General features: G+C 34.8%; 2 protein-coding genes across 3 annotated transcripts in view; one reads left to right on the top strand and one right to left on the bottom strand.

Annotated features, from left to right (window-relative positions):
• Positions 1–14789, bottom strand: part of LOC139141727 (frizzled-4-like) — a 52048-nt gene extending 37259 nt beyond the window's left edge. The window contains exon 1 of the mRNA XM_070711344.1: positions 14575–14789. The gene's annotated coding sequence lies outside the window, so the exon portion shown is untranslated. The remainder of the gene's footprint in view (positions 1–14574) is intronic.
• LOC139141726 (transmembrane protein 135-like) overlaps positions 1225–27537 on the top strand; it is a 151835-nt gene continuing 125522 nt past the window's right edge. The window contains exons 1-5 of one of the 2 annotated variants that reach the window (XM_070711339.1): positions 1225–1411; positions 2545–2672; positions 3169–3261; positions 4322–4355; positions 5257–5322. In XM_070711339.1, the coding sequence (XP_070567440.1) occupies positions 1256–1411; positions 2545–2672; positions 3169–3261; positions 4322–4355; positions 5257–5322 (477 nt within the window). In that variant the 5' untranslated portion in view covers positions 1225–1255. The remainder of the gene's footprint in view (positions 1412–2544; positions 2673–3168; positions 3262–4321; positions 4356–5256; positions 5323–27537) is intronic. The other variant, XM_070711340.1, reaches the window with a different exon arrangement.

Genomic DNA, 27537 nt, shown 5'->3' with positions numbered 1-27537 from the left:
CTTGGACTTGATTTTGGGCTACTGCAAAATACTGTGTTATGTTATTTAAATAATTATTGGCATCACTGTAATGATCAAAGCTAAAAGAACGTGGCATGTTACCATGGAAATAAAAATCAATTGCAAAGTAGAGGTAAGGAGAAAAGAGACGTGGGTCCTGTATGACATTCAAACGATTTATCACGAATGGGGACAATCTTACGAAATGTTAAACAAATCATGATGTATACATTATAACGGACTATGTGCGTATGAATACGGTGAATGCAAATAATTCGTAGGCTTAGGCCTACTAGAGACCACAATTGTCGCCCAATAGTAGTGTCGAATACTGCAGTCATCAAATATCATCGGAATTGCAGGACCATACAACTGGGCGTAGATTTTCTGAAATTCAGTTTTACATGAAACAAGTGAGCGAATGCTTCATTTGTCCATGTCAGCGAAATTGATGGAATATATTCTAGCCTTCGTACATGGCTGCCAATTGCTACAAACTGTGATTCTCAATATGACTTAGGCCTTCATGATGTTCGACCGCTGCAGTTTATGATGTTTAAACGTTGACACTTCAAACTACTAAGATCAGTATGCGAAATGTTTTGCAAACATTATTTTTCTGATTTATGCTGCATCAAAGCACACCCACACGTTTTACCATGGCATAATTATTTGTTGTCATGGAGATTAACCTACCAAGAGCTATTCTGCGGTGACTTTGGAAAACTTGCCATTCTTTTGTTGCTAGGAGACGGTATAGCTCCTTCTCACCCGAAGTTTTGGACTTTCCGCATTACGTCATTGCACAGTCCTTTGACTGTATTTATCGTGATTGTCGCACCTGTTTGAATTCCGAAATTGTAAGGCATAAAAATCAAATCAAATCAATTAATCTTTGTGCGGATTAAAGCTTTACTGACCCGGGACAGCCGCTTGTGTGATAAGCTGACATGAGTCTCTCCAGTCGCCCAAATGAGGTCAACTGGTCTAACCTTCCTTTGGTGCGAGCCAAAACCCTCGTAAACTGTGATCTGTTAGGCCTTATTGTTGTCGACATTTATTCGATATGTTATATTAAAATGTAAAGGCATGCGTTATCACGACATTAGATTTTGTTTAGGTCACAATATGAGGAATAAATTCTATCCAATAAAAGGCGGTGCACCGCTGGCCCGTGCTGCATTACGAACACCCCTGCCTCTATCTTTATTGGAAGTAGGTAAACACGAACAAACATACCGAGGCAAGTTCCAAGATGGCGGGTACGATGTCAAAGTTGTTGGGACCACAAATGACATGCACTTGCTATGAACTTGGCCACACATGGACACCATCCTGTTGGCGATCATTTATAGATATAGCAGCTGCATCCTTCAAGAGATCTGTGGAAGTCTATGCACCATTGTATATTGTAAGTTTACATCAACTTAATATCACGGTGAGGAGCACCATGATTGAATTCAACAACAATTTCGACAAGATCAAATAGTTTTGTCGATGGGGAACACCGCCAATCGTTGTTCGATGTCTGTGTTTTATCATGGAGGTAGTAGAAATCTACGTATTACGCTTGTCTGTGGATTAATGCAATCGTCCATTGTTTACTGTTGATCGCCGCTTTTAACCCCGATCTTCATTTGACCTTCGATGCACGGGAGTTTTTTTTAAATGAGCGTTATGTACTCTGAGTTTTAAGTTTATTCATGCTTTCGATATTACTTAGCAAGGTTGTCAATTTCTTTCTACCGTTATACATTACTTTCCTTTGCCATGTTCTTCCGTAAAATCGCAGAATTACTCAATGTAGGATAAACACAAATACTTGTCGTCTGCTCATGCGTTTGACCTTATTACAATACTCGTCGATCAAAGGTCAAGGGTTAATGGGGCAAGGAACTTTTTCATCCCGTAAAGTTAATTATTTAATAGCGTGACGTTGTGCTGCTGGCAAATTTCTATTGAAACACTGCATTATTTGTCGCTAATGTTACCTCTAGCAATCCATTCCTTTACAAGTTTTCAAAGTTCATTAGAAGACTGTGAGATTTTTAAATTTTTGTAAAATGAAAAATGCAACGTCAAGTATGATTTTGTCATGGTGTATGTTAATTTATATAAAGGAATAATTAAAATAGCATTGAGTAGGATTAATTTGCCTACGTGGATATTGTTTTAAACAAGATCAAAAACTAAATGATGATGAGTAATCAGTATGATTATCTGAAATATTTACATTGATACTGATGGAAAAAATGTTGCCATGTTTCCATCTCATGTACCAGCTCTATATACGTATTGATTTGACTGCAGCCTTAATCAACAAATTATAATGTTTTTATAATTGAAACAATGGTAGTCAAGCTGTAAATCATGTACTTGTGTGATTTAATGTGAAGAAAATTTTACCAATATTTTGTGAAATTTGCGATGTTTAATACAGTATATCTAGCATGATTAATTGAGATGAATACAAGCTATCCTCATGTATGTGTACATAGTTAAAATTATTCTATCAGCAACAAAGCATTTCTTGACACTTTGTAGATTGCAGCAATTGCAAGGAAGAAAAGTCAAAGTTATGTCATCAAGAGGATGATTCCGGAAATCTTGCAATCTAGTTTATTTCTCTGTGCTAATGGTAGTCTCTATCTTGGAGGATTTTGTGTTGCCAGGTAACACATCTGACAATTTCTTCGTATTATTTAACAACAGCAAAAGATTCAAAGTCAATTTTATGTATGAAGTGACTGACAATTGAAGATGATGAACACGTAAAATATGAAATTAAAAGCCTCAGTTGTAGATTGCATTATCACAAAAAATACTCAATCACAAAAATAGCATGAACATGTGAGGCATCGTTTCTATTTTTTGTTGTCTTATTGTTGACAAATAGGAAGTCAACAGAACACGTGTGAGTACAAACAATTTATTCCAGCATTGGCTTTTGATACAATCCTCTTTTCCTACGCAATTATCATCAAACTTTGTGGAAAAAGCCACTTTCCTCTCAAAAATGGAAACTTTTATCATTGGCCAATGCAGGATACAGACAAAGGTCAAGTAAATAAAACTTTTATATTATATTTTAGACTATGCCAAAGATGTTTTGCTATTTTCACAACTTCCCAAAACAAATAGAATTTCAGTATTTTATTTTTTTTCCAGGAACACACTTGGAAGGTTTTTCTTTTGGTCAACTTTTTTATGTTCAGGTATACCAGCAAGTGCCATAGCAATTAGCCTGGAGAGGAAAAGTAGGTAAGAATAAGAATCCCTATACTCATTGACTTAGACTAGCGCTAGCTGACTCATTGACTGACGTCTAGCCCATTCAGTTACCAATTCATTGACTTATAGCTAGTTCAGTTAGTGACAGACTGACTCATAGGCTGACTGCTAGCCTACTCAGTGACTGCTTTATTGACAGACGGCCTGCTCATTGATAGCTGACTCATTGACTGACAGCTAATCTGATCAGTAACTGATTCCTTGACCACAGCTAGTTTGCTGAGTTACATTCACTCATTGACTGACAGCTAGCATGCTAAGTGACTGATTCATTGACAAACAGCTAGTTTGCTCAGTGACAGATTCACTCATTGACTGACAGCTAGCATGCTTAGTGACTGATTCATTGACAAACAGCTAGTTTGCTCAGTGACAGTTCACTCATTGACTGACAGCTAATCTGCTCAGTGACTGATTCATTGACAAACAGCTAGTTTGCTCAGTGACAGATTCACTCATTGACTGACAGCTAGCATGCTTAGTGACTGATTCATTGACAAACAGCTAGTTTGCTCAGTGACAGTTCACTCATTGACTGACAGCTAATCTGCTCAGTAACTGATTCATTGACAAACATCTAGTTTGCTCAGTTACAGATTCACTCATTGATTGACAGCTAGTCTGCTGACAGAGCAAGTCATTGACTGACATTTGGCCTGTTCATTGACAGACTCATTGACTGACATTTGGCCAGCTCAGGGACTACCAAATTCACTAACTGAGAGGTAGCTTGTCAAGGCATTGTAACTTTGCTTCCCTTGAGTTTAACCCTAGTGTACAAGCCATATATCAAGGATGAGTAGATTTATCAGTGAAAGAGAAAAGTGGCAATGGTTAGGATATACTAACAGTACACAGGATGTAATTTCAAAGAAAGGAGAATGGATAGAATGTTATCAATCGTAAACATGTATTCATCAAACAATAGAGTAACTTCTCAAATTACTTTGTTTATTTTTTATGAAATACATGCTTACTGTTTTGTAGAATTGTAATCATTATAATCATTGGCTTCTATGTTCTATTTCAGGAGGGGTATGCTGGCTCTGTATCTGTCTAATTTGGTAGGTATTTTGCTGTGGATGCCACTTGCAGATTTTGCCCAATAAAAAGTGACATTTGCAATTTTCTAATACATGTACTTTCATTTCCTTGACTTGTTACCACACAGTGTTTGCAATGTTCACCACCATCTCTCCTAGATTCATGGACAAGTCTGGCTAATTAACAAATCATTTATGTATGTTGTCTATAGTGACATTCCTTGATTCAATAATTCAGAATGTGCACGACAATCGTGTCTGGGTTTTCTAATCAAACTAAATTCAGAAAAAATCTTTAATTTAATGTAGTTGTTTTAGTGAGTAAGGAAATTCACATAAACTAAATTGTGAAATGACAGCATAGAGTTATTGTGTCACCATCTATGTGGGATTTACTGAATGAATATGCTATTGCAGAATCTACTACCTAATATCCTGTACCTGAACAATATATGAACCTAATAATTCTTGATTATATTGCTTATTAGACACTGTCTTACCATTTTGTGTTTATTTGCATTACAATAAAAAACTACCAAATCAATTTAAGGTAGTATGTTTCTCAAAAACATGAAAGACTTAAAGTTTGCTCAATTTTACCTCAAGGAAATGTTCACCCATTCTCTTTCATAATCAAGAATAAAAATTGAGGGTCACTTTGCAAATTTTTGTACGAGAGAAACAAATAACTGTAAATTTACTGATATATGAAATTTCTATTTACTCAAATAAGCCTAAACATGTAGTAGATTAGAAAACTATTGTAACCGTTTGAGAGTACAAACCTAAACATGTAGTAGATTAGAAAACTATTGTAACCGTTTGAGAGTACTTGTATCTGTCCTCAAAGCATCTCCTACTGTAAGGAGTGCATTTCATTTTAAATAGATTGACTTTTGCATAAACTTTTTTTTTCAAACAGGCTGTTGAGACCATATATAATATGTTAAAGTCAAGGGGCAAGATCAAAGCTTTGTACAACGGAGAGGTGAGTTGTTCTAAGTTAGTGTCGTCTTTGTTGCATTCTTAATCTGTCCATCTTTCTTTCTCGGACATTCCTCTGCATCTTGTGAGGTAATCATTTGTGTCTACTACAAAAGTGACTCACTTATTTACCTACAATCTGAAATGCAACCAGCCAATATTTTCACAATATATCTCTGATTTTTACTGGTTTGTTGGTAATCATACTTCAAACAAAACAGGCAAAATAAAAATCTCATCATGTACAACACTATTCTTTTATTTCTATATCACTTTGATTTATGACATTTTATACACGAAAAATTGACACTGGTCGGCAGGTATTATGATCCATGAAGGTATGAAGGTATTGTATTTGAATTATCAGACATCCCATTGCTAAGAAAGTGTCTTTACTGACATGTATGCATGGCCATTTTGGCCGTGACTTCCCGCAAGATAATACTTTTACTTGGCTCAGGGAATGTAAGTTGAATGTAAAGTCTGTCTTCAATATGTCTACATTAATATGAAAAAAGCAATTATAGTGTCAATGACTTTGTAACCATTCTTATATTTACCAACATACTGACCTTGTCAATAATTCTGAAATGAATAAAATATAGAATATGATGTGTAACATGTTGAAATATAAAGTTGATATGCAATGTATGCAGATGAGTGGTGCATGTATGTACTGAGCATGTGTGATATGTAATTGGCAGAGAGGGGCATTGTCCCTCCACTTCCATGAGTGGCAGCAGTAAATACAAACATTACTGCTGCCACTCATGGAGGGGCATTGTCCCTCCACTTCCATGAGTGGCAGCAGTAAATACAAACATTACTGCTGCCACTATGGAGGGGCATTGTCCCTCCACTTCCATGAGTGGCAGCAGTAAATATAAACATTACTGCTGCCACTCATGGAGGGGCATTGTCCCTCCACTTCCATGAGTGGCAGCAGTAAATACAAACATTACTGCTGCCACTCATGGAGGGGCATTGTCCCTCCACTTCCATGAGTGGCAGCAATAATGTTTGTACAGTGTAGGATCAGTGAACTACAAGAGACCACTGATAGAAAATTTGGACAAACACTGGAAGGAGTTGAAAAACTTGTGAACATTAAACAGATATTGCTAAGTGTTCACAAGATTTTGTTCTGTGAAAGTTGTTTACTGTTAATGACAGTATTGGTCTTTGTGTGTAGCATTCAACTTCTCAAGAATGTGAGTAAATACATAGCAAGAATAGTGTTGATTTTAGGGGGTATGTGTAAACTTACTTTCCAGGCAATTTACTGAAACACAAACTTTGTTCAGGTTCTTAAATATCAGGCTACATGAAGCCAAGGGATAGATTGTCTGTGGATAGAACTATCAGTACAATTACTGAGAAAGCATACACATCTACAAGGATTGTAATCAATTCCTGTAATGTAACCCACTATGGCTGATGATTCAAGGTCAATATTGAAGCAAAAGGTGAATTCTGTAGATGGAAGGATAAAGTACGGGATGCTGTTACTACACAAATGCATCATCAGACAGTCTTACTGATATTGGTATTGTACTGCTGAGAAAGAGCACTCACTTCTTGTTTTCTATAAATTGTATATCTTTGTCACCCCCTGGACAGCAGTGATGAAAGTATAGGGAAGATTAATGCAATGAGCAAACCTTTGTTACGGAGCAGTGTGTGGCACCCCCTGGATAAGATTGAACCAGAGTAATTCAAAGGTTATTTCTGGCAAATCTCAAAGTTGTAAAGTTTTATCTTTGGTAATGTGTGTATGTGCAACCTTCTTAATACATTGGATTAAAGTTAGCGGATAGCTTCTAATGGATGCCATTCAGATATGAAATGTCATGCCTGGTAAAATAAACAGAACAGGTATCCATTCTTCCAAAAAGACTATCTCACGGCCTCTGACCTGTACTAATTTGATTACATAACAACACCCAAGTACCTGGAAGTTTTGTAAATATTTGTTCTTTGAGTATTTTTGTTGCTCAGGCACTTCTAAAACCTGTACGAAAGTAACCTGGTTTATAATGTAAAAATTGGTGAAAAATATTGAGTTGACTTGCAAAGCAAAAGGTGATTGCAAGTAAATGAAAATCTAATACAGTGTCCAGTGTTTACTGAATGCTTTGATTGGAGAAGCAAATTTAGGACTTAGTGAGATTAGCGTCAGTATTAATAGTAAACTGTTTGTATGCAGTTAAATCCCTCAGCAATGTTTTGGCATGTCTCCAGTTTAGAAGGTAAATAAGTTATGTATACAAGTACTGTATTTGTGATGTGTCTGGAACCAAGCAATCAGTCTTGTCACTAAGAATGTTGTGAGTTTTCCAGAAGAATGCATTTTAGTGGAGATTAATGTCAACTCACCAAAATGTTGTAGGCAAAGTCCTTGTTGGATTTGTGGACACTTGTAGATGAATGCAGTGTATTGGGGGTCAATATTTCTTATTTCAATATTGTCAGGTATTTATAAGCTGTGCATCATGGCAATGGAACAACTGAAATGTTGCTATGCACAGTTATTTATTTCACATGAAAACTGAAGTTGAGCACCTTTCGGAAGTGAAATGCTTACCCAAGGAACAAATTGTATGTTAATGTAAAAAAGTTGTAATGATGTTAATATCACTTACTGTTACTCTGTGCAAAACACATATAGTCAGATATCTAGCTTTCTTTTGACATTTTAAAAATATTTTTAACAGTTGAAAAAATCCTTGGTTATTTAGATTCATAATCACATATTCTAACAAAAATTATTTATGCAAATTGCAGTACATTTTGACAAAGAATACTTGGCAGAAACTATCAGTGTTTATCAGGTTGACTGCATAGTACTAAACAAAGTTACCTGACTGCCATAGTACTAAACAAAGGTACCTGACTGCATAGTACTAAACAAAGTTACCTGACAATCTTCAATCAACACAGAATGAGTCTTTGGGACAGCAGTTTGGAATCTTAAATTTTTTGCAATACTTTTCTGATCTACAACTTGTGTTGGCTTCGTTTGAAGCTCTTGGAATAAAAATTTTTTTTGATGAAAATAAAAAGTTTAATTTTTTCTGATTGAGTTAACTCTGGTATGGTAGCCATTTTGAATTTCAAATTTCAGTAAATTTTGGGTGATTTGTTTCTCTTGTATCAAATTTGCATTGGGACCCCTGAATTTTGTTCTTGATTTGGTAAGACAATGGATTAAAATTTCCTTGAAGAAAGTTTGAGCTAAAGTTTAGGTCTTTCACTTAATCCACTAAGGATATGACAATTTTTTTCTCTGTTATTATAGTTAAAGTGTTGTGTTTACTTTTTGCATTTTAGTTGTTTACTGCAGTGGTTCAAAGTTAAACTTTGTGATGGAGAGGTGTAAGATAGATTTGACTCTCTGTTTCTTAGATGTCAGAAGTAGAAAATAAAATTTGAGGTCATATTCTTCCATATTATAATTATAGCTCAGCCAGTAGTTCAACTTTGACTGATCATTGCTGGTAACTGTTCTGTTACCAGCAGAATGAGAAGTCATTCATCTCTTGCAAGAGATGAATGACTTGGAAGACAAAGTATTGAGACATCTTAAAGTAGCTGTCATGATATGATGACAGTATCCAGGCATTGGAATCGCCCATCTAATTGTCTCCTTTTCACTAGTGTTCCTTTATCCATGGCTAGATCTTCTTACTGATGCTCATCTAAGACTTTGAACAACCAAAGTGAATCAGATAAATAACAGACATGACTTTGTGAAAGTTACACCGTGTATTCTACCATGTTTGATAAAGTCTCACTCAACTTGGTGAGTCATATCAAATAAGATATGTCTTTTCCAAACGTTACTCTACAACCTACATGAAGAAGAGCTACAATAATTGAACATAGTAATCAAATGGTATGTAATGCACTGTTAGACACATGGCAAATCTATAAATCAATACTTCATGAAATGTACATAAATACTAGCATTTAGAAGAAACTTTCACAATATTGTGAATAGATGATAATGTTTGATATCAACAAATGCCATAATGTGAAACTAACATCGAAAGCATAGTAGTCACAAAACATGTTCCGGTTGTAAAATTTACCGTGGATGTTGAACCCAAGCACTTCAGTACAGGTCTACAGTAAAACCTGATTCAAATGTTGCTGTTTTAATGTGGCAACATGGTTGTCACTATGGTTTTTTCAACTGAAATGTCATTTCTTGTGACTTACTCTACATTTTATTTTGTTCTGGGTGATTTCCGAAGGATGTGGTTGGCATTTTCTGAACTTTGCTAGACACTAGCCAAAGGTGCTGTATTAAGTGATTTGAAAGGACAACATCCTAGTTATTAAAATACACAATAACTGTTGTACCTTTTAATGCCATGATGGTTGTGTAACTTGTGGCTATGTTTTGAGTTGGTTTTTGATGGATTGCAATGAAATAAGTAAACTAGAAAATTGAAAAGCAAGCACTCCGGTTAATACCTGCCGTGACCAAATTATCAGAAAGAGGTATTTATCGCAGGAAAAATTGTATCTAAACTGTCAAACTGTAAGCAAATTTCATTAAATTTGACAATTACAGGGTAAATTTGAATGTGTGCATTGGCACAGTGTGCAATGAAATCATGACATTTCAGCAAATAACGTTTACGTAAAGAAATAACAAAGTTGAGCATTTAATCGAAGTTAAGACACAAAATTTCAACCATCAATGGGCAAACTGCTGAATCTGACATTTCAAACTGTCTTAAGCTCGACTTCACACAAAACCAATTTTAAATCAACCTGACTGAGATTTTCAACAGTTTATGACGGTTGAAATAATGGCTGAGTGGATTACCTGGGCATGCATAAACAATTTGTCAAAGTTGCCCTCACATATTTTATCTAAGACAAGTCATATGTTGCCATGGTTGTCAGCCTCTATGTTGTGAGACTCAAGTGTTTTTCAGTACATAGTTCATCACCAGTTGATACCACAAATCTTATACCAGACAATACTGTCTAGCTGATGCTCACTATTGATGCCATGGAATGCCAACTTTATTGAAATGTATTCTAAAATTGCTCACAATTACAGAAATTGAGAATTACTCTCATGAAAGTTACTGGAATATTTAGTATTGATATAAGGGTACCATTTGTCATGCTAGTTTATTATTAATTTAAATATTGCAATTTGTAATAAATCAAAAGTTACTTCTCAGAAGTACAAATTTGGCGAGTACACATATGAATTTAATTCAGTTCAAACTTCAAGCTTAGCCTCATAATGACATTTTAGGATATAGTTTTATAAAATGATTTCCATAAATCTTTTGAGTTCTGCTTTTGTAAGTCATACTTTGATGGAAAATAAAACATGAGTGTTTGTAAGGATACACATACTTAATGAAAGGTTTACAACACTAGCTCATCTTTCAGCATGTAGTTAGTTCATAAAATACATGGTATTTTGTAATTTATAATTAAGATGTAATGTTTCCCTAAAAGTGTTTGATCGTGTTGATTCTGAAATGCCACAAATACATGTTTGCTCCTAATGACCTCAAAGCAAACTAAAAAGGTTTCATTTGTAATTTACATTCCTCTTAATCCCGGCTAGCTGTGTTGTTAGGATTAGTTTCCTATGAAATGACGTTGCTATGATGATAGTTCCAAACGTTACTCTATAAATTATCCATAATGTGTGGAAATGTCAGACAAAAGTGACATCTTACAATTTATTTTACATACTAGATTTTCAAAAGTGAGTTCAACTTTTTTCTTCAAATGTAACGATTGATGTAGCTGATAGCAGAGATATGAAAGATAGGCATAATAAATAATAGCAGGTAATTCTGATAAGTGAAATAGGGATCAGAAATTTTAGCTTCTGTCTATTTGAAGAATTAATTCAAGGATCTGACTTGCTGCAATTCAAGCATAAAATGTCTGCATAGTAATATTACTGCTGGCATAAGTTGCCTGGAAACTTGTTTTTGGACACATGATTGATGTAGTCATTGGTCAGGAAAATAAGTTATAATGTGTCTGAGCTGGGACAAGTCATGCATGAAGAGTGAATAGCCCTGAGCTTCACATGACTGCTTGCCATGATGAATAAAATCAGAAATGAACTGATTGCTTGGTTTATGTTACCATGATCTGGATAGGGAGTGAAAGACAATGGAAATTAAAGATGTTGATAAGAATTTTTTTTTGTGAAGAAAAATGACCAATGTACTAATGCTGTATGCTGTATGACCTTGTGGGGGTACATATTGACATGTGCACACACTCCAGTATCATTCTGTTGACACAGAACAACCTCACTAAGTTAGGTTTGAATTGTCAAAGTTCTGATAATATTGGAATCAGCAAGGCCAATAATCAACACCATAAACCAAACTTTATATGGTAATGTTAATGGATAATTGCCAATTAATTAGCAGATTAGTGGTATTGGTAATGACCCCTGCCAGGTATTGACTGGTATGTTAGCATTGAGAGTCCATAAATCAATCAAGACAATCAAGACCTTGTGTTTGAATTTCAAGATAATAATCAGTGAGTTTATTTACTGTAACACTGTGCAAGGCTTTAGACTAACCAAACTAGACTGATTTGTATGCAAACATACATATATGGAGAAACCAAGGCACTTTGAGCATGCACCATGATGTAGATATTAAAGTTACCGTATTAGCAAAACATGTCTTGTCTGTCATCTAACTTCAAACTTGAACTCCAGTAGACAGAATGGTGATATCCAAAGTACATGAAATAAAACTTTTAATCATACATTATTTTTAAAAAATGTGACTTTTTAGAGTGATTCTGTGACTTTTTTTTATTGATTTGTCTCAAACAAATACAATACCTCTTGACCTTGCATTTCATGCAGTTAATACAAACGTGAACAGACAAATCAAATGCACAGCTTCATAAAGTTCATAAAAATGATTTTCCTGCCATTGTATTTTTTATGGAAACAGACTGATTACTACAATACAAATTTAACAACTCTTGAAAGGAAATACCAATTCCTATTATCTTGGTTAATAGATATAATCTTAATTTTAAGATCATCCCTTCAATTTACAGAGATAAGATAATGCAAGTATTTACTGAGGTTTAGATTGCTCTATAAAATATAACATAAAGGAGTATTTATTTCTTTGTATCATTTGTGTTATGGATAGAAACTATAAAATAATTAAAGTTCATCAAGTAAAGTCACCCCTCAGTCCTCATCAATAATTCTATCACAATGTCGATGAGCTAATGCTTTACATCAGTGTGTGTTAAATGTAACTAGATGACTTATTCATTTAATGAAATGCTACCAATAGTGGTATAGTGAAACTGAATAATATGCTCTCGTCCAATGAAATTGGATCATCACTCAGTGAAATGAGATCTGCCTTCTTTCCAACCACACAGTGCAATGAGATGACCCTTTCTTGTCTGTTAAATAAGTCAAAGGCAGACGTGATAATGGTTTCTGATAACATCTGTTTGCAAGCATTTACATGTAGATATGGGTTCAGAACATTCTACAGAGGGGCTGTAGAGGGGGTGTGAGCTGTGGCTTGTCAATATGGTAGAAGGTAAAAAACAAATGAGGTGACTGGATCGTAGAGCAGGGCATACTGGTGTTGTGTGCAAGAATAATGTCAGTGGAGTAAAGAAAGAGATAAAGAAAGATAAAAAATGAGGATTGGTGCTCCATCTATCAGTATGAAGTATTGCTTATTGAAGTAACTGACAATTTGTTGTGTACTTAACTATCAAGTAAGCCAATACATTATAGCCATAAATCTGACAACTGAATGCCACCACCGCTGTCTACTTCTCCAATATTTTATCTGGTTTGTGCTTGGCACCAGAAAGCACTGCCCACAGTTCTGTCTGGTCGTGATCAGAAAGCGTCAAGTAGGCCACAGCTGAATCATGAAGATATATGGGATTGGAAATGGTATTCCAGTATTGTGTATTTGTGGTAGATTTCAGTTCCTGTTCGGGTCAGTCTTCTACAAAAAACCAAGAAAGCTGCTTTGTGCAGATTCCATAGATCATTCTGGTTTGTTCTATTCACAGAACCATGAAAATGTAGCGTGTTTAGTTTAGGAATAAAGCAAGGCTAGAGGTTACACTCTTATCTCTCTCATACTTTAAACACCAAATAGAACATCCTTCTTTGCTGACCCGGCTGAAACACACAAACACTACCTTGCTCAACCTTGATAATGCCATCAGTGTAGGAAAGAAAATCACTGGAAATTTCTTGTGGTAGATTTCAGTGGAAAAACCTTTGTGATGAAAACCTTGACAGTGTGTGTTCTATATAAACAGCTTTCGCACGGTGGCTAAATGCACTTAAGAAAAATTCCATTCAATAGTATTGTCATATGGAGTTTGAACTGGTTTATACAAGCTTTTTCACCAGAACAAACTGAGTAAAATAAATGATGTGATACCAATTCACATGTAACTTTGTCATTCTCAGTGTGTGTAATTAGAAATCTGTAAACATGGAATGACAGTGCCATTCCTCCAAACTCATAATCATTACTGGCATTTTGTCATTTTGGTGGACAAAAAGAGATACACACTAAGTTACTTTGCTTTGATTATAGGAGCCTGGATTTAAGAAAATACAAAATTTCAAAAGTTAATTAAAAATGAAAGGCTGTGGATTTGGATAAAATGAAAAGTGTATTCCTACTCACATTTGCCATTTGGTTTTTCAAGTTGCTCAAATGCAGTCCTTCAAAATTTGGACTTTGCACTCAAATCCAGACTTTCAAAGTCTATCACTAGGCGGGTTCACTAATTTGATTAGAGTGAACCCAATTCCACAAGTAAATCATTCTATATAACAGACTTGATGAGGTGAAGTATAATTTACAGATGTTATTTACGCTTTATAAGTGACATATTTCAGATAACAAAGTGTGTTATTTGTTTGTTGCGAGGTAATGCATGAATTTTGATTGAAACGAAACAAATTATAAACTCATAGATTTTTCCCATTTGATCTGCGTAACTCAAATACACACAAAGTGATGCATAAAATTGTACTTGAAAATCTCTCACTTTGACAAATCACAGATCTTATTCTTTTGGTATGTTTACACAACTATGACAACCACCGTGTTGTTATTTTTATTTCAGCAACTCTTCCAGGCAGCACATGATGATACCTAAGTGGCTACACAATAGTGGCCGTGATAAGCACACTCTGATTTATATTTTATTGTCACCAGCTACTTACCTCTCCACTAAATTTAGTTTTGTACACTAAATCATCAGCTATGCCTTTCCCAAGTTGACTTCAGAAGATAAAACTCCTTGAATTAGATTAAGAGGACATGTGCCTTGATGTCCATTTCTGAATCCAGTCATATATTGTGTGTTCCAGGTATTATGACAGTCTCTATGTACAAGTTAGTGATAATCTGAATGCAGTTTCCACATGTAACATCAAAACAACTTTGACCCCAGTGTAACCCTGACACCTTGATTGCAGTACGACATAAATCATTCTGTCTTGGTGTATTGTTAAGTAAAAGAAACTCTTTTCAGTTGTCTGACTTACCCCAAATTAGGTGAGGGCTATGACCCCTTACTATGGTGTAACCCTATTGTTTAGATGATGAAGTTGGACCTTTACAAAGTGAATTAGGGGTGGGAGAGTGGATAAAGTTGGTAACATAAATGACAGTAGTTTGCTGTTGACTGAGCAGTCAGCAAACCTACCATCCATCATACTAACCCACCCACCAACATCAATCTCTAAACAAAACGATGAACCAGTGCTACACTCAACTCAACTAACTTAGTAAACTGTATAGTATAAACTAGGTGACACTGCTGACTTCCTACACGTACACATGCAAGTTAAGCAAATCCAGTGTGTGATTGATGGACTGTATGACCATTATCAAGGTCAAATCCGTTAGTTGTACAGGCTACCTTGGAAGTGCAAACATTCATTATCATATCATTTTCATTACTGACACTGTTCTCTTTGAACAGTAGAAATCACAAATTCACTTTTGTGTGCAAAAGAAACAGTAGCAGATGCATGTAGTATATTCACCTAAAATCCTGTTTATATCCTCCTTGGCATCTTGAATTTATCTTTTGTATTGTTCCAAATTGATAAGCCAAGCAATATACCTCCACAAATGTTCTTTGACACAGTCAGGGACAAGTTAAAGCTATATTATATGGTAACTGTGGAAGTTTTCAGAGTAACAATATGTTTAACATGTCTGGCTTGGAGAAAGTACATTCTTAAAATCAGTAGAATTTTTGAGCACTCCTGGATGGATTTAACAGGATCAAATACACTGTGTGTAATAAATCAGAAAGTGACTGAAACCATTGTGCATGTCAAAAGCACACAGGTCCTACTGATCACTTTGATCGATGATTGTACGTAAATAATGTCAGGATATGACATGTAAAAACAAGCTTGACATGTCAAGCAAAGTGGCTCTTGAAAGACATAAACACCCCACCCCTCATTTACCCTTAAATCTTGATGAAATAAAAATTGAATGTTTTCTTAAAGGAATACATGTATTATAGTACCATTTGCACTTATCTTATAAAACTGTTCTCTGATTGAATAGTACAGACAACTTTAATTGAAGTGTATTTGACCTTAGAGTAGTCAATCTGTTAGGTATTGTTGCCAGTGATAGGCATTTCTCTTTATTCCTTGATTTATTGCAAATCTCTGATAAATCCAATGATAAGGCCAGCTTTCTCTCAACACTCTACAAATTATTACTTTTCTAATAAACATTAAAACATCAACTGAACTTCCTCTTCCTAGTATTTTTTTCCAAAATCTGTAGTTGCAAAGTTATTTCAGCAGCCAGTTTTTCTTGATACTGTCAATTTGATATCTGTCTCTCTGTTTGTTTGTTTGTTGTCCTTTGCCAGCTCTGACTACCAAGTAGCTTCAAGTTACCCATGCCTTTTTTCATTATTCTGACTTATTTGTAATTTCATAGTTTCTTTTTTCCTACAATTCATACGAGCAATGATTTGTAGCTTGTCAACAGATTTTCAATCAGATCAGTTCAGTATTTTTCAGCTGATTTTGTAGCATGTGGTGGTATCAATCATGTATGAGGTATGCTTAATACATAGTCCATTGCATTGTCCATCTGTATACAGAAAGATTTCCATTTACAACAAGGTATAAAGGAATGATAACCCTGGTAGTTGTAAAATAGCTATGGCAGACTTTAATCAATAGTTGGAAATAAGTGCTATTTAATACCTGCAAAGCTTAGTGTTGTGGCTTTGGTTGCAGATCTACAATATTTCAAAACATGTCAAGATTCATAGGGAAAGTTGGATAACATAAATAATGCCATCACAAGCTAACAGCTTTACCAACACATCTTAGTAGAGTATTTTATCATAATGGAAATACCTGAATTATTATGGTGTTGTACTCATGAAATATAGATCTCCATGGTGTAGTAAAAAGCATACTGTAAAATTTAGAATGATACAATATAGGCGAGTTTTGAAGACTTTGTTGTAGTGTGTTTGGTCTGTAGATGTCAAATTTGAACTGTTTATGCAATTTTGAAAGGCTACTTTTTGAGTGCCATTGATCAATGAATTAAATGGCACTATCACTAGTTATTAAATCAGAGTATTCACAATGCTCATGTCGAACTACGGTTTCATTTGAAATTTGTGAGAGCATGATCCATGTTCTGTTACATATTGAATTCTGTGTCTATGCTATCTGATAAATTGATGAGTGTGAGAAAGACCAAGGCATAAATATAATCTTTGTGTCTATAGTACTCTCTGCATACTGAGTAAAGTTATCTATGTTACAAAATTGCATAAATAGTTTAAATTTGACATCTACAGACCAAACACACTACAACAAATGTGGGTAACAGTGCTTAAACAATATTTTAATCAATAAATATATTAATTGTTCTATGGGCTTAAAAAAGTGTATATTTTCTTCTTTACTATTTCACCATAACATGACAATGACACCAGATAGTTTTCATTGAGAGCAAGCCCAAAAATTACTCTGTATCTGAATTGCAAGTCAGTTTCATGAAGTATAACTCTAAACTAGTTTTACAATGATAGAGATATATGGTCAGCATGTCAAATTCAGAACAATGGTGGACTGTTTCTATGGCAATTTCCAATTTAAGAATTATATGATAGTTGTTTATAGACATAGTGTATGGTGTCTGCTGATAAAATAATGGGTTAAAACGACACGTAATTAAATCATAGTTTTAGAAATGTACACATTGTAACTGTTATTCATATGTTATATTTCTATCACTATGACATAAACCATGGCAAGTACTGTGATAGATTTCCAGTTGTAGTTTTACACTTGAGGCCATAAATTTGAATATCATAACAAATCAGTGTCTCACTGACGTGTGCTACATGAGATATTCCATGCTTGCAACACAAGTCTGCTAATTATGCAAATTATGGAAATACAGCCATGTTGCGCCAATGCAGGAAATACGTGCATTCCAAATTTCAACTCTCCAGTTTCAAATTGAAAATAGATGTAAGTTTTTGAGTGTAGTCAACAGCTGATTGCCAGCTGTGAACATCTGTACAAGCTGAATGATGCACAATGTTAAATATTGGCACAGATTAATAATTAGGAAGTAGCATATTTTGGTGAGTGTGGCATAGGACGACACAGATCTGCTTTAGAAACTTTACTTCAAGCAGCCATTTTGAATTTTAGGGACTAGTTCTTTCTATGTCTAACACATTTCCATGGTGTTTAGAAAATCTATTGCAAATCAGGCTAATCCATTCTTGGATTAGTCTGGCTTATCCTGAGTCTAAGTTAATACATTTCATTATAGCATGCTACACTGGCATTTCTACGCTACTTTTGCATCATGAAACACGTCCCTGTTTCTTATTTCAGATTTCTACTTTACAATAAATAAGATTTCACTTCCTAATCCTTGACTAATTAATTAAGCGGTAATAAAGTCTGAATTTGTATAAATATATTCTGATTGTTTGCTTTTGTTCAATCAGACACTAAAGTGATTGTATTTGTCAATTTCAGAGCATAAGGCTGGTTTGGTTGTAAGTGGGACATTAATAAATTTGGCATTGTCACCTCCATGACAGTGATAAGTTTGTTAATGAGACACCCCAGGCACTGATAAATTAGATAATGAAGCACCACAGTATTGTTCAAGTTATTTATGACACACCCCCTAGTGTAGTCTAAGTTATTAATGGTATTACCTGTGTACTGATTTATTCAGTAACGAGGATTACAACGTAGGATGAGTTACCTTTTGAAACTTGAGTGATCTCTGCACTGTATAAGATAAATTTATTATATGTTCTTTGGCAGTTCTACTACTCCAGTGAAACACGATATGCTCATAGTCTTATTCTAACAGTAGGTATCTGGTTATTGATGTAATTTCAGAAATTATGGCCCCCTTCTATTTCGGAAAAAAATTAAGTAATTTTTAACTATAATGATTTACAGTTTAATAGTCGTCATGGCAACCATATGCATGTTGAATATCTGCAAAGCATATATAATTTAATAGTACACAATCAATGGTTATTGCAACAGGTAACTTTAAGTACTTTCAGTTGTGAGAGAATAGTACAGTGATAGTAACATTTCACTGATTATCATGTATTCTGGACAGATTACATAAATTTTTTGAAAGTAACATTTAATAAGAGATTTTAGGAGAGAAAACTTGCAGATACATGTACTTCTATTAGTGTCAGTTTTTCATTGTCAAAATGCTCAAAAGATACAAGCTTTTAGAATGCATCGGTGATTTTTGCAGCTAATGGTACATTTAACATGTTGCTAGTATTATCAACTGACTCAATGCTGTCCAGTGTCAGATTTGGACATGAGGTCAAGGCAGTGGAACAAATTTTTTGTGAACTCCGGTGTTAATGGCCCTGATTGTCAGATAATTTCATGCACACTTGTTTAGCTAGCATCATGTTCAGGGTTTACTTTCATATAAACAAGATGTTTACCTTTGTAAAGTTGCTGTCAATTCATGCAAACTTTCAAGTTTCTTAATGTTTGAAGAAACGTGATAAAAGCACCTTGGTATTGATGGATGGTCTTATTTTCATAACTTGGCCTTTTAAAATGTCTTAGCAGAAGTAAACAGAGGTGGACACACCATTCATTTCAGATGTGCATAAGCATATCACTGTGGTTTAGTTGATGCATGATATCAGCTCAGGGCCGATAACATCGTCCAATGCCCCAGCTTTGACCAATATTGGGTGCATGAAAATCCTGCAGCATGCCATTTATAGTCACTCAAAAAATTGGCTGTAAAATTTACTGTTGGGTTCCAGGTAATAGTACACAATTGAATTGAAGTAGAGCTTAACTCACATGATTGGAGTCTAGTGTAATGCACATTATGTTCACACAGGTAAATCATACTGATAAAAATGAAAGCAGCATTACTTGATCAATTTTGCCTACATGATCCTGCATGGAAGTTACTGTGGAATAAACTGGAATTGATTGTTATGTAGACTGGAAAAAGGAAGCATTGGACATTGATCCAACAGGAAAGTCAGAAATGTCAACAAAAGTTTTAGTCCATTGTTACAGCCTGGCCACACCTACTGATGGAATTCACTTGGAGAAGGATGTAGTTTTGTAGCAAACTGAAACTTTTTACAGAATATGAAACAACTCAAAACCACTTGATAACAATTGAACAGTGCTGAGAATGCAGTGTGTAGGATTTGAAAAACGCTTTTTACAGATGTATAACATGTGTCCTTTCTGTTGCTAGAAAACTATTAGTAAGAGTTCAAATAGATGACTCAGGTGAGATGATACAATCTGTATCATCCAAATTGATGCATTTATATATAAACTGACATATCTTACAGACCTTGTACTTAAAATCCCCATAATTTCACCAAAGCTGATAAATTTATTGAGAGAGAGAGAGAGAGAGAGAGAGACAGAGAGAGATGACTGTTCTAATTGCCATCTTTTGCCTTGTGATTCCTGTTAGAAAAAAAATTGTACTTCTTTGAAACACTGAAACATTATTTGGTTGCCATCATTTTACAAGAGAATTAATGTACACTGGTCATTGTGAGTGTACTTGCCACAGAAATACACCAGACGTGAACATACTTGCATGTTTCTCAGTGTCAGAGGAAATATTAATAGTTTTGCAAACAGTTTCAATTACTGAATTGGCACTTTTATGGTTAATATATGTCATGAACCATCATATTTAATACACTGTAACCTCAAATTTCCTGTCAGAAAGTCAGGTGGCAGCATGTTTATGGAGAGAACTGTCAGCTTTCACTTATCAAGTTTCTTTCTATGGATCACAGCTATGTTTTCAGCAAAATGAAAAAAAGCTGTCAGCTGCACGGCTTTGCGCTTAGCGTACATACTGCAGTAATCTCTCTAACATTTGATAAATGTACAGTCTGTAATAGCTCTGTCTGTCGCTGATTGACTTTGCTAACAGAGTTAGGTTTGCACTAATAACAACATGCATTTTGCCACTCTATCAGGCATGTTTAGCAGGGCAATACGTCAGCTTTGAAAAAATTGATTTCATGGCTGTCTGGTTCCAAGACTATCAAGTCAAAGACTGACTGTACAAGGCCAATACACTTGTTTGATAAATGTGGCCTGGATTCCAAAGACTTCAGATTTCTGTGGCTACATTCTGTGAACACCATGTGTGGGAGTGTTCCTATGCTCCATTATTATCAGAAAGCTACCACTGGAATGAGATAGAAAGGCCACAATGTCACAAACAATGCCCATCTTAATGGTTCAAGTAGTGATCTATCTCTCACAAATGTGTTCTGTGTCGCTCTCTGACACCTCATTTATATTCTCAATGTCTCTGCTACATGTGAAACATCAACTATTGTGATGTCAGAAATCAGCATACCAAAATTACATGTGCCAAAGCTACTCAGCACTCACAGTCTGTCATTGCCAAGGTCAAAGTCAGAGTTATTTTCAAACTGAAAAAATTGTAAGCTACATTTATCTGACTTCCTTGATTGTATATAATGCACCAAATTTAGGGCCATGGCATCAAATGGAGTCTTTGTCTCAAATCCTTGATTGATTATTTTTAAATAATATGAATAGCCTTTCTGCATCATAATTGTGCAAAGATAAAGTCAACTGAGTATACTTGATAAAAATCCAAGTTGTTGTAGAAAGGTTTAGACTCTCAAGGAGACTGTCTTTCAACATGAGAGCTATTGGAAAAAAGTGTTTTAGAGAAAGGCGTCTCAGTATCCTCACAGTAGCTGCAGTTTGCCTGAGGGAACAAATGCACTTTTCCCACTGTGAGTACAGCTATGAAATTGTTGCTAATCCAGCGTGTTTTCTTTCTGTAAAAGTGAAACTTTGTTCAGTGCATGAAGACATCATGTCTAACTGGCATGTCTAAATGGCTTCTTGTAAAGATCCCCAAGATTTTAATGAAACAAGGGAATATAAAGAGAAGACAGCTGCATTGCTTAGGAACAGCCAATGAGGACAAAAGATTTGACATAATTTACCTTGAATAAGTTTTGCATCATTTAATGCAAGATGGCAATAGCTGTGTATAATAATAGTGTGTGTTCATGCACTATGGATTGTAGTTCTCTTTGGACTAACAGTTCAAGTAATGGGCTGCTGAAGGCGACTGCAAGCAGCTCCTGATGTGCCAAGCCTTACGGTATACATGTACCTGGACATAAATCCTGGTATTTTGTGAATAACCTTGTAGTACATTATACTGGTACATAAGTGGCAAAAATGCATCGATCGGATTGGTTGAGATGTGAAAACAACTGAGCATATTAAAAATAACATAGTGGGAACTTATCTCAGTGGCCCTAAATATGTATTAAGTTTCTACAACGTAAATTATTATATCAATAAATTTGAGGACAAAATTATGGATATATGTGCTAACATTATCAAATTAAATAAAGTCTATAAAGGTGTATTCATTTGGCAAATTTTGTTGTTGTTTGTGATGTAGTCTGCAGTGTGGAATCTTTGTCACCTGAGTGTGCTTGTACAGAAAAGTATAGCAGCTGTGCAGAATATCAGCCAACTATAATTATTTATATTACACAGCCATGTAATACTCAAAACTGTGTTCAAGCTTGAGTTTGAGAAATATAGTGAACTAGTCAAAAGCTAGATGTATACCTGTCTCTTGGGGGACTGCTGAAATATCTGTTGTAATCTTCAGTGTAGTACCATGAGATTTGCTATGATCCTGAGTAACACTGACATAGCCACTGATTCCAATCATGTTACAGCTGTGCTCATTGAGATATTGCCTAGATCTTATATCCTTCTCTTTCAGTGCAATTTCTTCGTACAAAATTTTATCAAGACATTTTTCTTCCAGGCAAGACCAGAGCCCCTGATTTCATTTACTTTTAATAGACAATATCTTGCCACTCTTGATACAATCTACCGGTACTTGGTTTCCAATTTGCAACAGTTTTTTCCGCTGTGAAGCAATTCTTGAAAATGAAGAACTACGGTAGTCTGTAAAGAGTAGCCTAAGGATGGGGCTGTAAAGTTTGCTGAGCTAACACATAGACCAGAATTATCATTGACTGCAGAGCTAGTGAGCTGACATAAGATATGATTGTAGTACAAACACACATTTTATTCAAATATATTGCTTTTAACTTACATTAAGCATTAGATTAATCATAGACCCTGGCGTGAAAACACACTTCATGATCTATGGATTAATTTGTCAAATAAATCTTTTCACCTTTTAAAAGGCAGTCATATTTTTTGAAGGTATCATAAGTGCCTGTCCAATTATTTAAAGCAAATTATAGGTATTTTCTTTGCCTTTATTACATTCTATTGCCAGTATTCCATTTACCACTTGAGCTCATAGCAAAGAATGATAATTTTCAGTGTTAAAGTTTTACTCATGCTAACATCTAGATGTGGAAAGTTATCTAACATTTGAATTTTTTGTGTCCCTTTATACTAGCAGTATAAGTGTGTTGTTCACTAATATTTGATCACCAGTTGTCCTAGTAACATGGTAAAGTGGGTCACTGAAAAAGTGAGTTATGGAAAAGAAATATATGAAGTAATAAAAGTAGCAGTTCTGATAATTATAGGGGAGGAAATTTGTAATTTTACTGTAATAATGATGTCCTACACTCTGTGGGTATCAATCTGATATCCATTTGGTTATCCACACATATGCTCTGTGTAGACGCCTTTAGATCAGAATCTTTTCTTTGCAGTTCAGATCTATTCACATCTTTACTATGTCTGTTTTACTGTTGGTTATAGTAAGTGGTTAGAATAATCCCTCCAAACTTGATGGAACTACTTGCTATGAGTATTATTTATTGTGAAAAAACTAACAAGTGGTTGTCTTTTTAGTCTTCTGCTGTTCACATGTATGTATCTCAAGTCTTTACTAATGTTGAAGCTGGCTGCATTTGAATTGACAGTAACCCAATGTAGTGTACCCATCTACCCTAGAGAAATGCACTAATACAATGCAAGAAGAGTAATTTTGTAACATCGGCAGTCTGTTAATCCAGAATATTTAGTCGATCTTTGTTGGTGTTGCAGTTATACAGTTCTCCTCATCTGTATAAAATGTAGGCACTTTAGATAGCCATTTGACTACGTCAACTCATGTACCCAACATATGCAAAGCTGCCTATGTTCAGCTGAGGTAGATCAGTTTATCTGCTCTCTGCTCAAGCCACTCAGATTCTTGTTATTGCTTTTGTCCTATCTCGTTTAGACTATTGCAGCATTCTTTCTTTCTTGCCTCTCAGAACATCTCATTGACAAACTGCAATGTATTGATCAGCTGAGCTTGTCTATATAGTCAAAAATTCACGCAATATACAATGTCTCTTATAATCACTGCACTGGTTATCAATCGCTTGTCGCACACAGTACAAGCTTTCTACAGTTTGTATTGACTTGGTTTCAGGGACTGGACCACAAGCTTTTTACAGTTTGCATTGACTTGGTTTCAGGGACTGGACCACAATACCTCTCTGACCTTTTACAAACGTATACTCCCTAAAGACACCTACGCTCTTCATTTGACACATGTCTTTTTAGAATACAATGTGTTCAAAGGAAATCCCTTGGTTAAAGGGCTTTTTCTCACTCAGGACCAAAAAGTTTGAACAATCTCCTTGTTAACATGCACCATATGAATTCACATATTTCATTCTGCCATGCTTTCAAGATACTTCTCTGTAGGGAGTAGTCTAGTTTGCTCACGTGTTGACACACGTGGGCATATGTCGCAGCGATGTCTGTCTGTCTGTGTGTCTGTGTGTCTGTCTGTCTGTCTGTCTGTCTGTCTGTCTGTGTACTCAATATCTCAAAAACGGCTCATCAGATCAGAATCAAATCTGGTACATAGATTCAGTTTGCAAATGGCAAGAACTGATTAGTTTTTGGTGGGTGTGGCTTGCTTACTTTTTGCTCATTTGCATAATTAATGATTTTAGAAAAACTGATATATATTGACAACGACTGCACACAATTTGATGAGATTCGCTACAAATGTTGATCACACCAAGATATATCAGCTTTGAAAGATATTAAGGGGTGACCTGAAAGATAATTACTAATTTGCATGTTTAATGAAATTTCCTAATTAGGAGTATATATCTGGATTTACTTGATCAAAATTGACAAACTTGGTATGCATATTGAAGATACTATGATTTAAAGTTATTGAAAGTCATTAAGCATTTTACTTCATCCAAATCCTAATTTGCATATTCAATGACCTTTTGAAATAAGGCTATACATTGAAGTTTCATGACCAAAATTGATGAAACTTGCTTTGTACATTAAAGATACTATGATAGAATATGATTAAATGTCATTAAGCATTTTTACATCAGCCAATTCCTAATTTGCATATTTTATGAACTTTCCTAATTAGGGGTATTTCTCTGAATTGTCGAGACCAAAGTTGATGAAACTGGCTATGTACATTAAAGATACTATAATAGAACATTATTGAAGTCATTAAGCATTTGAAGTTTAGCCAATTCCTTATTTGCATATTTAATGAACTTTCATAATCAGGGATATTTATCTGTATTGACAAGATCAAAGTTGACGAAAACTTGCTAAGATACTATGATACGACATTATTGAAAATCATTAAGCATTTTTACTTCATCAGCTCCTAATTTGCATATTTAATGAATTTTTGAAATTAGGGATATATATTTGAATTTACATGACCAAAATTGATGAAACTTGCTATGTACATTAGAGATACTATATGTAGGCTAACTTTATTGAAAGGCATTAAGCATTTTTGCTTCAGCCAATTCCTAATTTGTGTATTTAATGAACTTCCTAATTAGGGATATATACTTGGATTTATTTGATCAAAATTGGCATAACATGCTATGTACATTGATGATGATACCAGGTTATATCAATATTGGAAGTCATTTCGCATTTAAGTTTTCATGTCAGCTAATTTATAGTTGCATATCTAATGAGCTTTCAAAGTTTGGAATATATAGTTTGAAGGACTTGACCAAAGGCAATTACACTTGCTATATAAAGTGGTGATACAATGACAGCAGTCAAAGAAATTAATATTTTTTCAGCTAATTACATATTTCAATACTTAATGACCTATAGACTTAATCTGTGGTGAATTATGTTCATTATGTTGATCATAATACTTTCAATTAAGTTGCAAACATGTGGCAAAGGTTCAAATTTACATGTGAGCATTTACAGTTCATATCTGGTTTTGTTCTATGCCTAGACCTTCATTTTGAGATTGGGCACATCATAAATATTCTTCATTATTATTATTTTTACTTTTTTAGTTTGCTATCAGTGAAGCAGACTATGTTATTGTTCATGACTTGTCATTGCTAAGGTGGTTTACCAGTGTCTTTATAGCAGTGTCATATGCACCGAATACTTTACAAAAATAGTTCTTGTATCGCCGAAAATTTAGTATGTTCATTAGAAACGGAGTTTTCAGTTTGTCATCAACAGTATAGTTAACATATTGTGATATCAACTTCAGAATTCGCTCTGAACATCTCAGTGTTGCCTCATATGCGTAGAAAGAATGGATATATGCTGTTGAATGTAAAAAGTGTATTCGATACCCTGTCATTATTGGGACCATGGGATTTTTTTGTGTGATCTGTCAAAAATTTACTGCGAGAGACATTTAAGGGAAATTGTACAGATTGTGACATATTGTTTTCCATTCATAAGCTCTGAGACTTTGCATTCTGCCTAGAGTGTCACCCTTTTGATGACTACATTTTAATAAAAACCTCACAAGCTTAGGCTTGACAATAGATGTGTCTCATTGCTGCTTGGTGTCAATACACCATTTGAAAGACATATGTGTAATATTTGCATTTATTGTCCTTTTATAAAAATTGGCATAATAAAATATGAAGCAATTTGTTGGGTATGGTTATGATTGCAAACCATGTGTCTGTCATTTGCACCTGTATATTGCAGTCAATACAGATTGAAGTTACTTGTCGTACCTGCCACTCTCGACATTTTCAATCTGAACAGTACTTTCTGGTAAAGACACTGCCTTATGACAGACTAATTGACTTTCTTGCCGAAAGCTAGTAGCTATTACCATGTTGGTGATTGTTCTGACATCAGAGCCTGAAATATTATGAAACTATGGTTACTAGAATAATAATATATTGTGTGCGTGTGTAATACACATATATAGTATACCGTCCAAAGAGCCACATTTAACAAAAAGTGTTGAATCATGATACATTTATTTTCTTGTATTCTTCTATTTCTCACAATTCTTTCGCTAAATTTTTGTTGAAATTTTGGAAAAAAGTTTATCATACCGTAATAAATTTACAGACAAGTGGCTATGTTGTCTTTGGTAAATCTTGAAATAATTCTCACGTAGTGTAATTGATATTGAGTGACTTACTGCAGTCATCTCTACATGACCCCGTGACTTTCATGCTTGGAAAACATGGCAAAGGAAATTGAGTGAAAAAAACTGATGTGTAGAACATGGTCTTGTATGAACTAGTCAGAGATCACGTAAGTTCACATTCACGGCAGAATCGTCAAGATTGTCAGGAAATTGTCAGGAATATAGATAGAATGTTTCATATGTTATACACA

This window comes from Ptychodera flava, chromosome 10 (genome assembly GCF_041260155.1).
Source record: "Ptychodera flava strain L36383 chromosome 10, AS_Pfla_20210202, whole genome shotgun sequence".
Lineage (NCBI taxonomy): Eukaryota > Metazoa > Hemichordata > Enteropneusta > Ptychoderidae > Ptychodera > Ptychodera flava.
The sequence above is the reverse complement of the archived record's forward strand: the minus strand, read 5'-3'. Positions and strand labels throughout refer to the sequence as shown.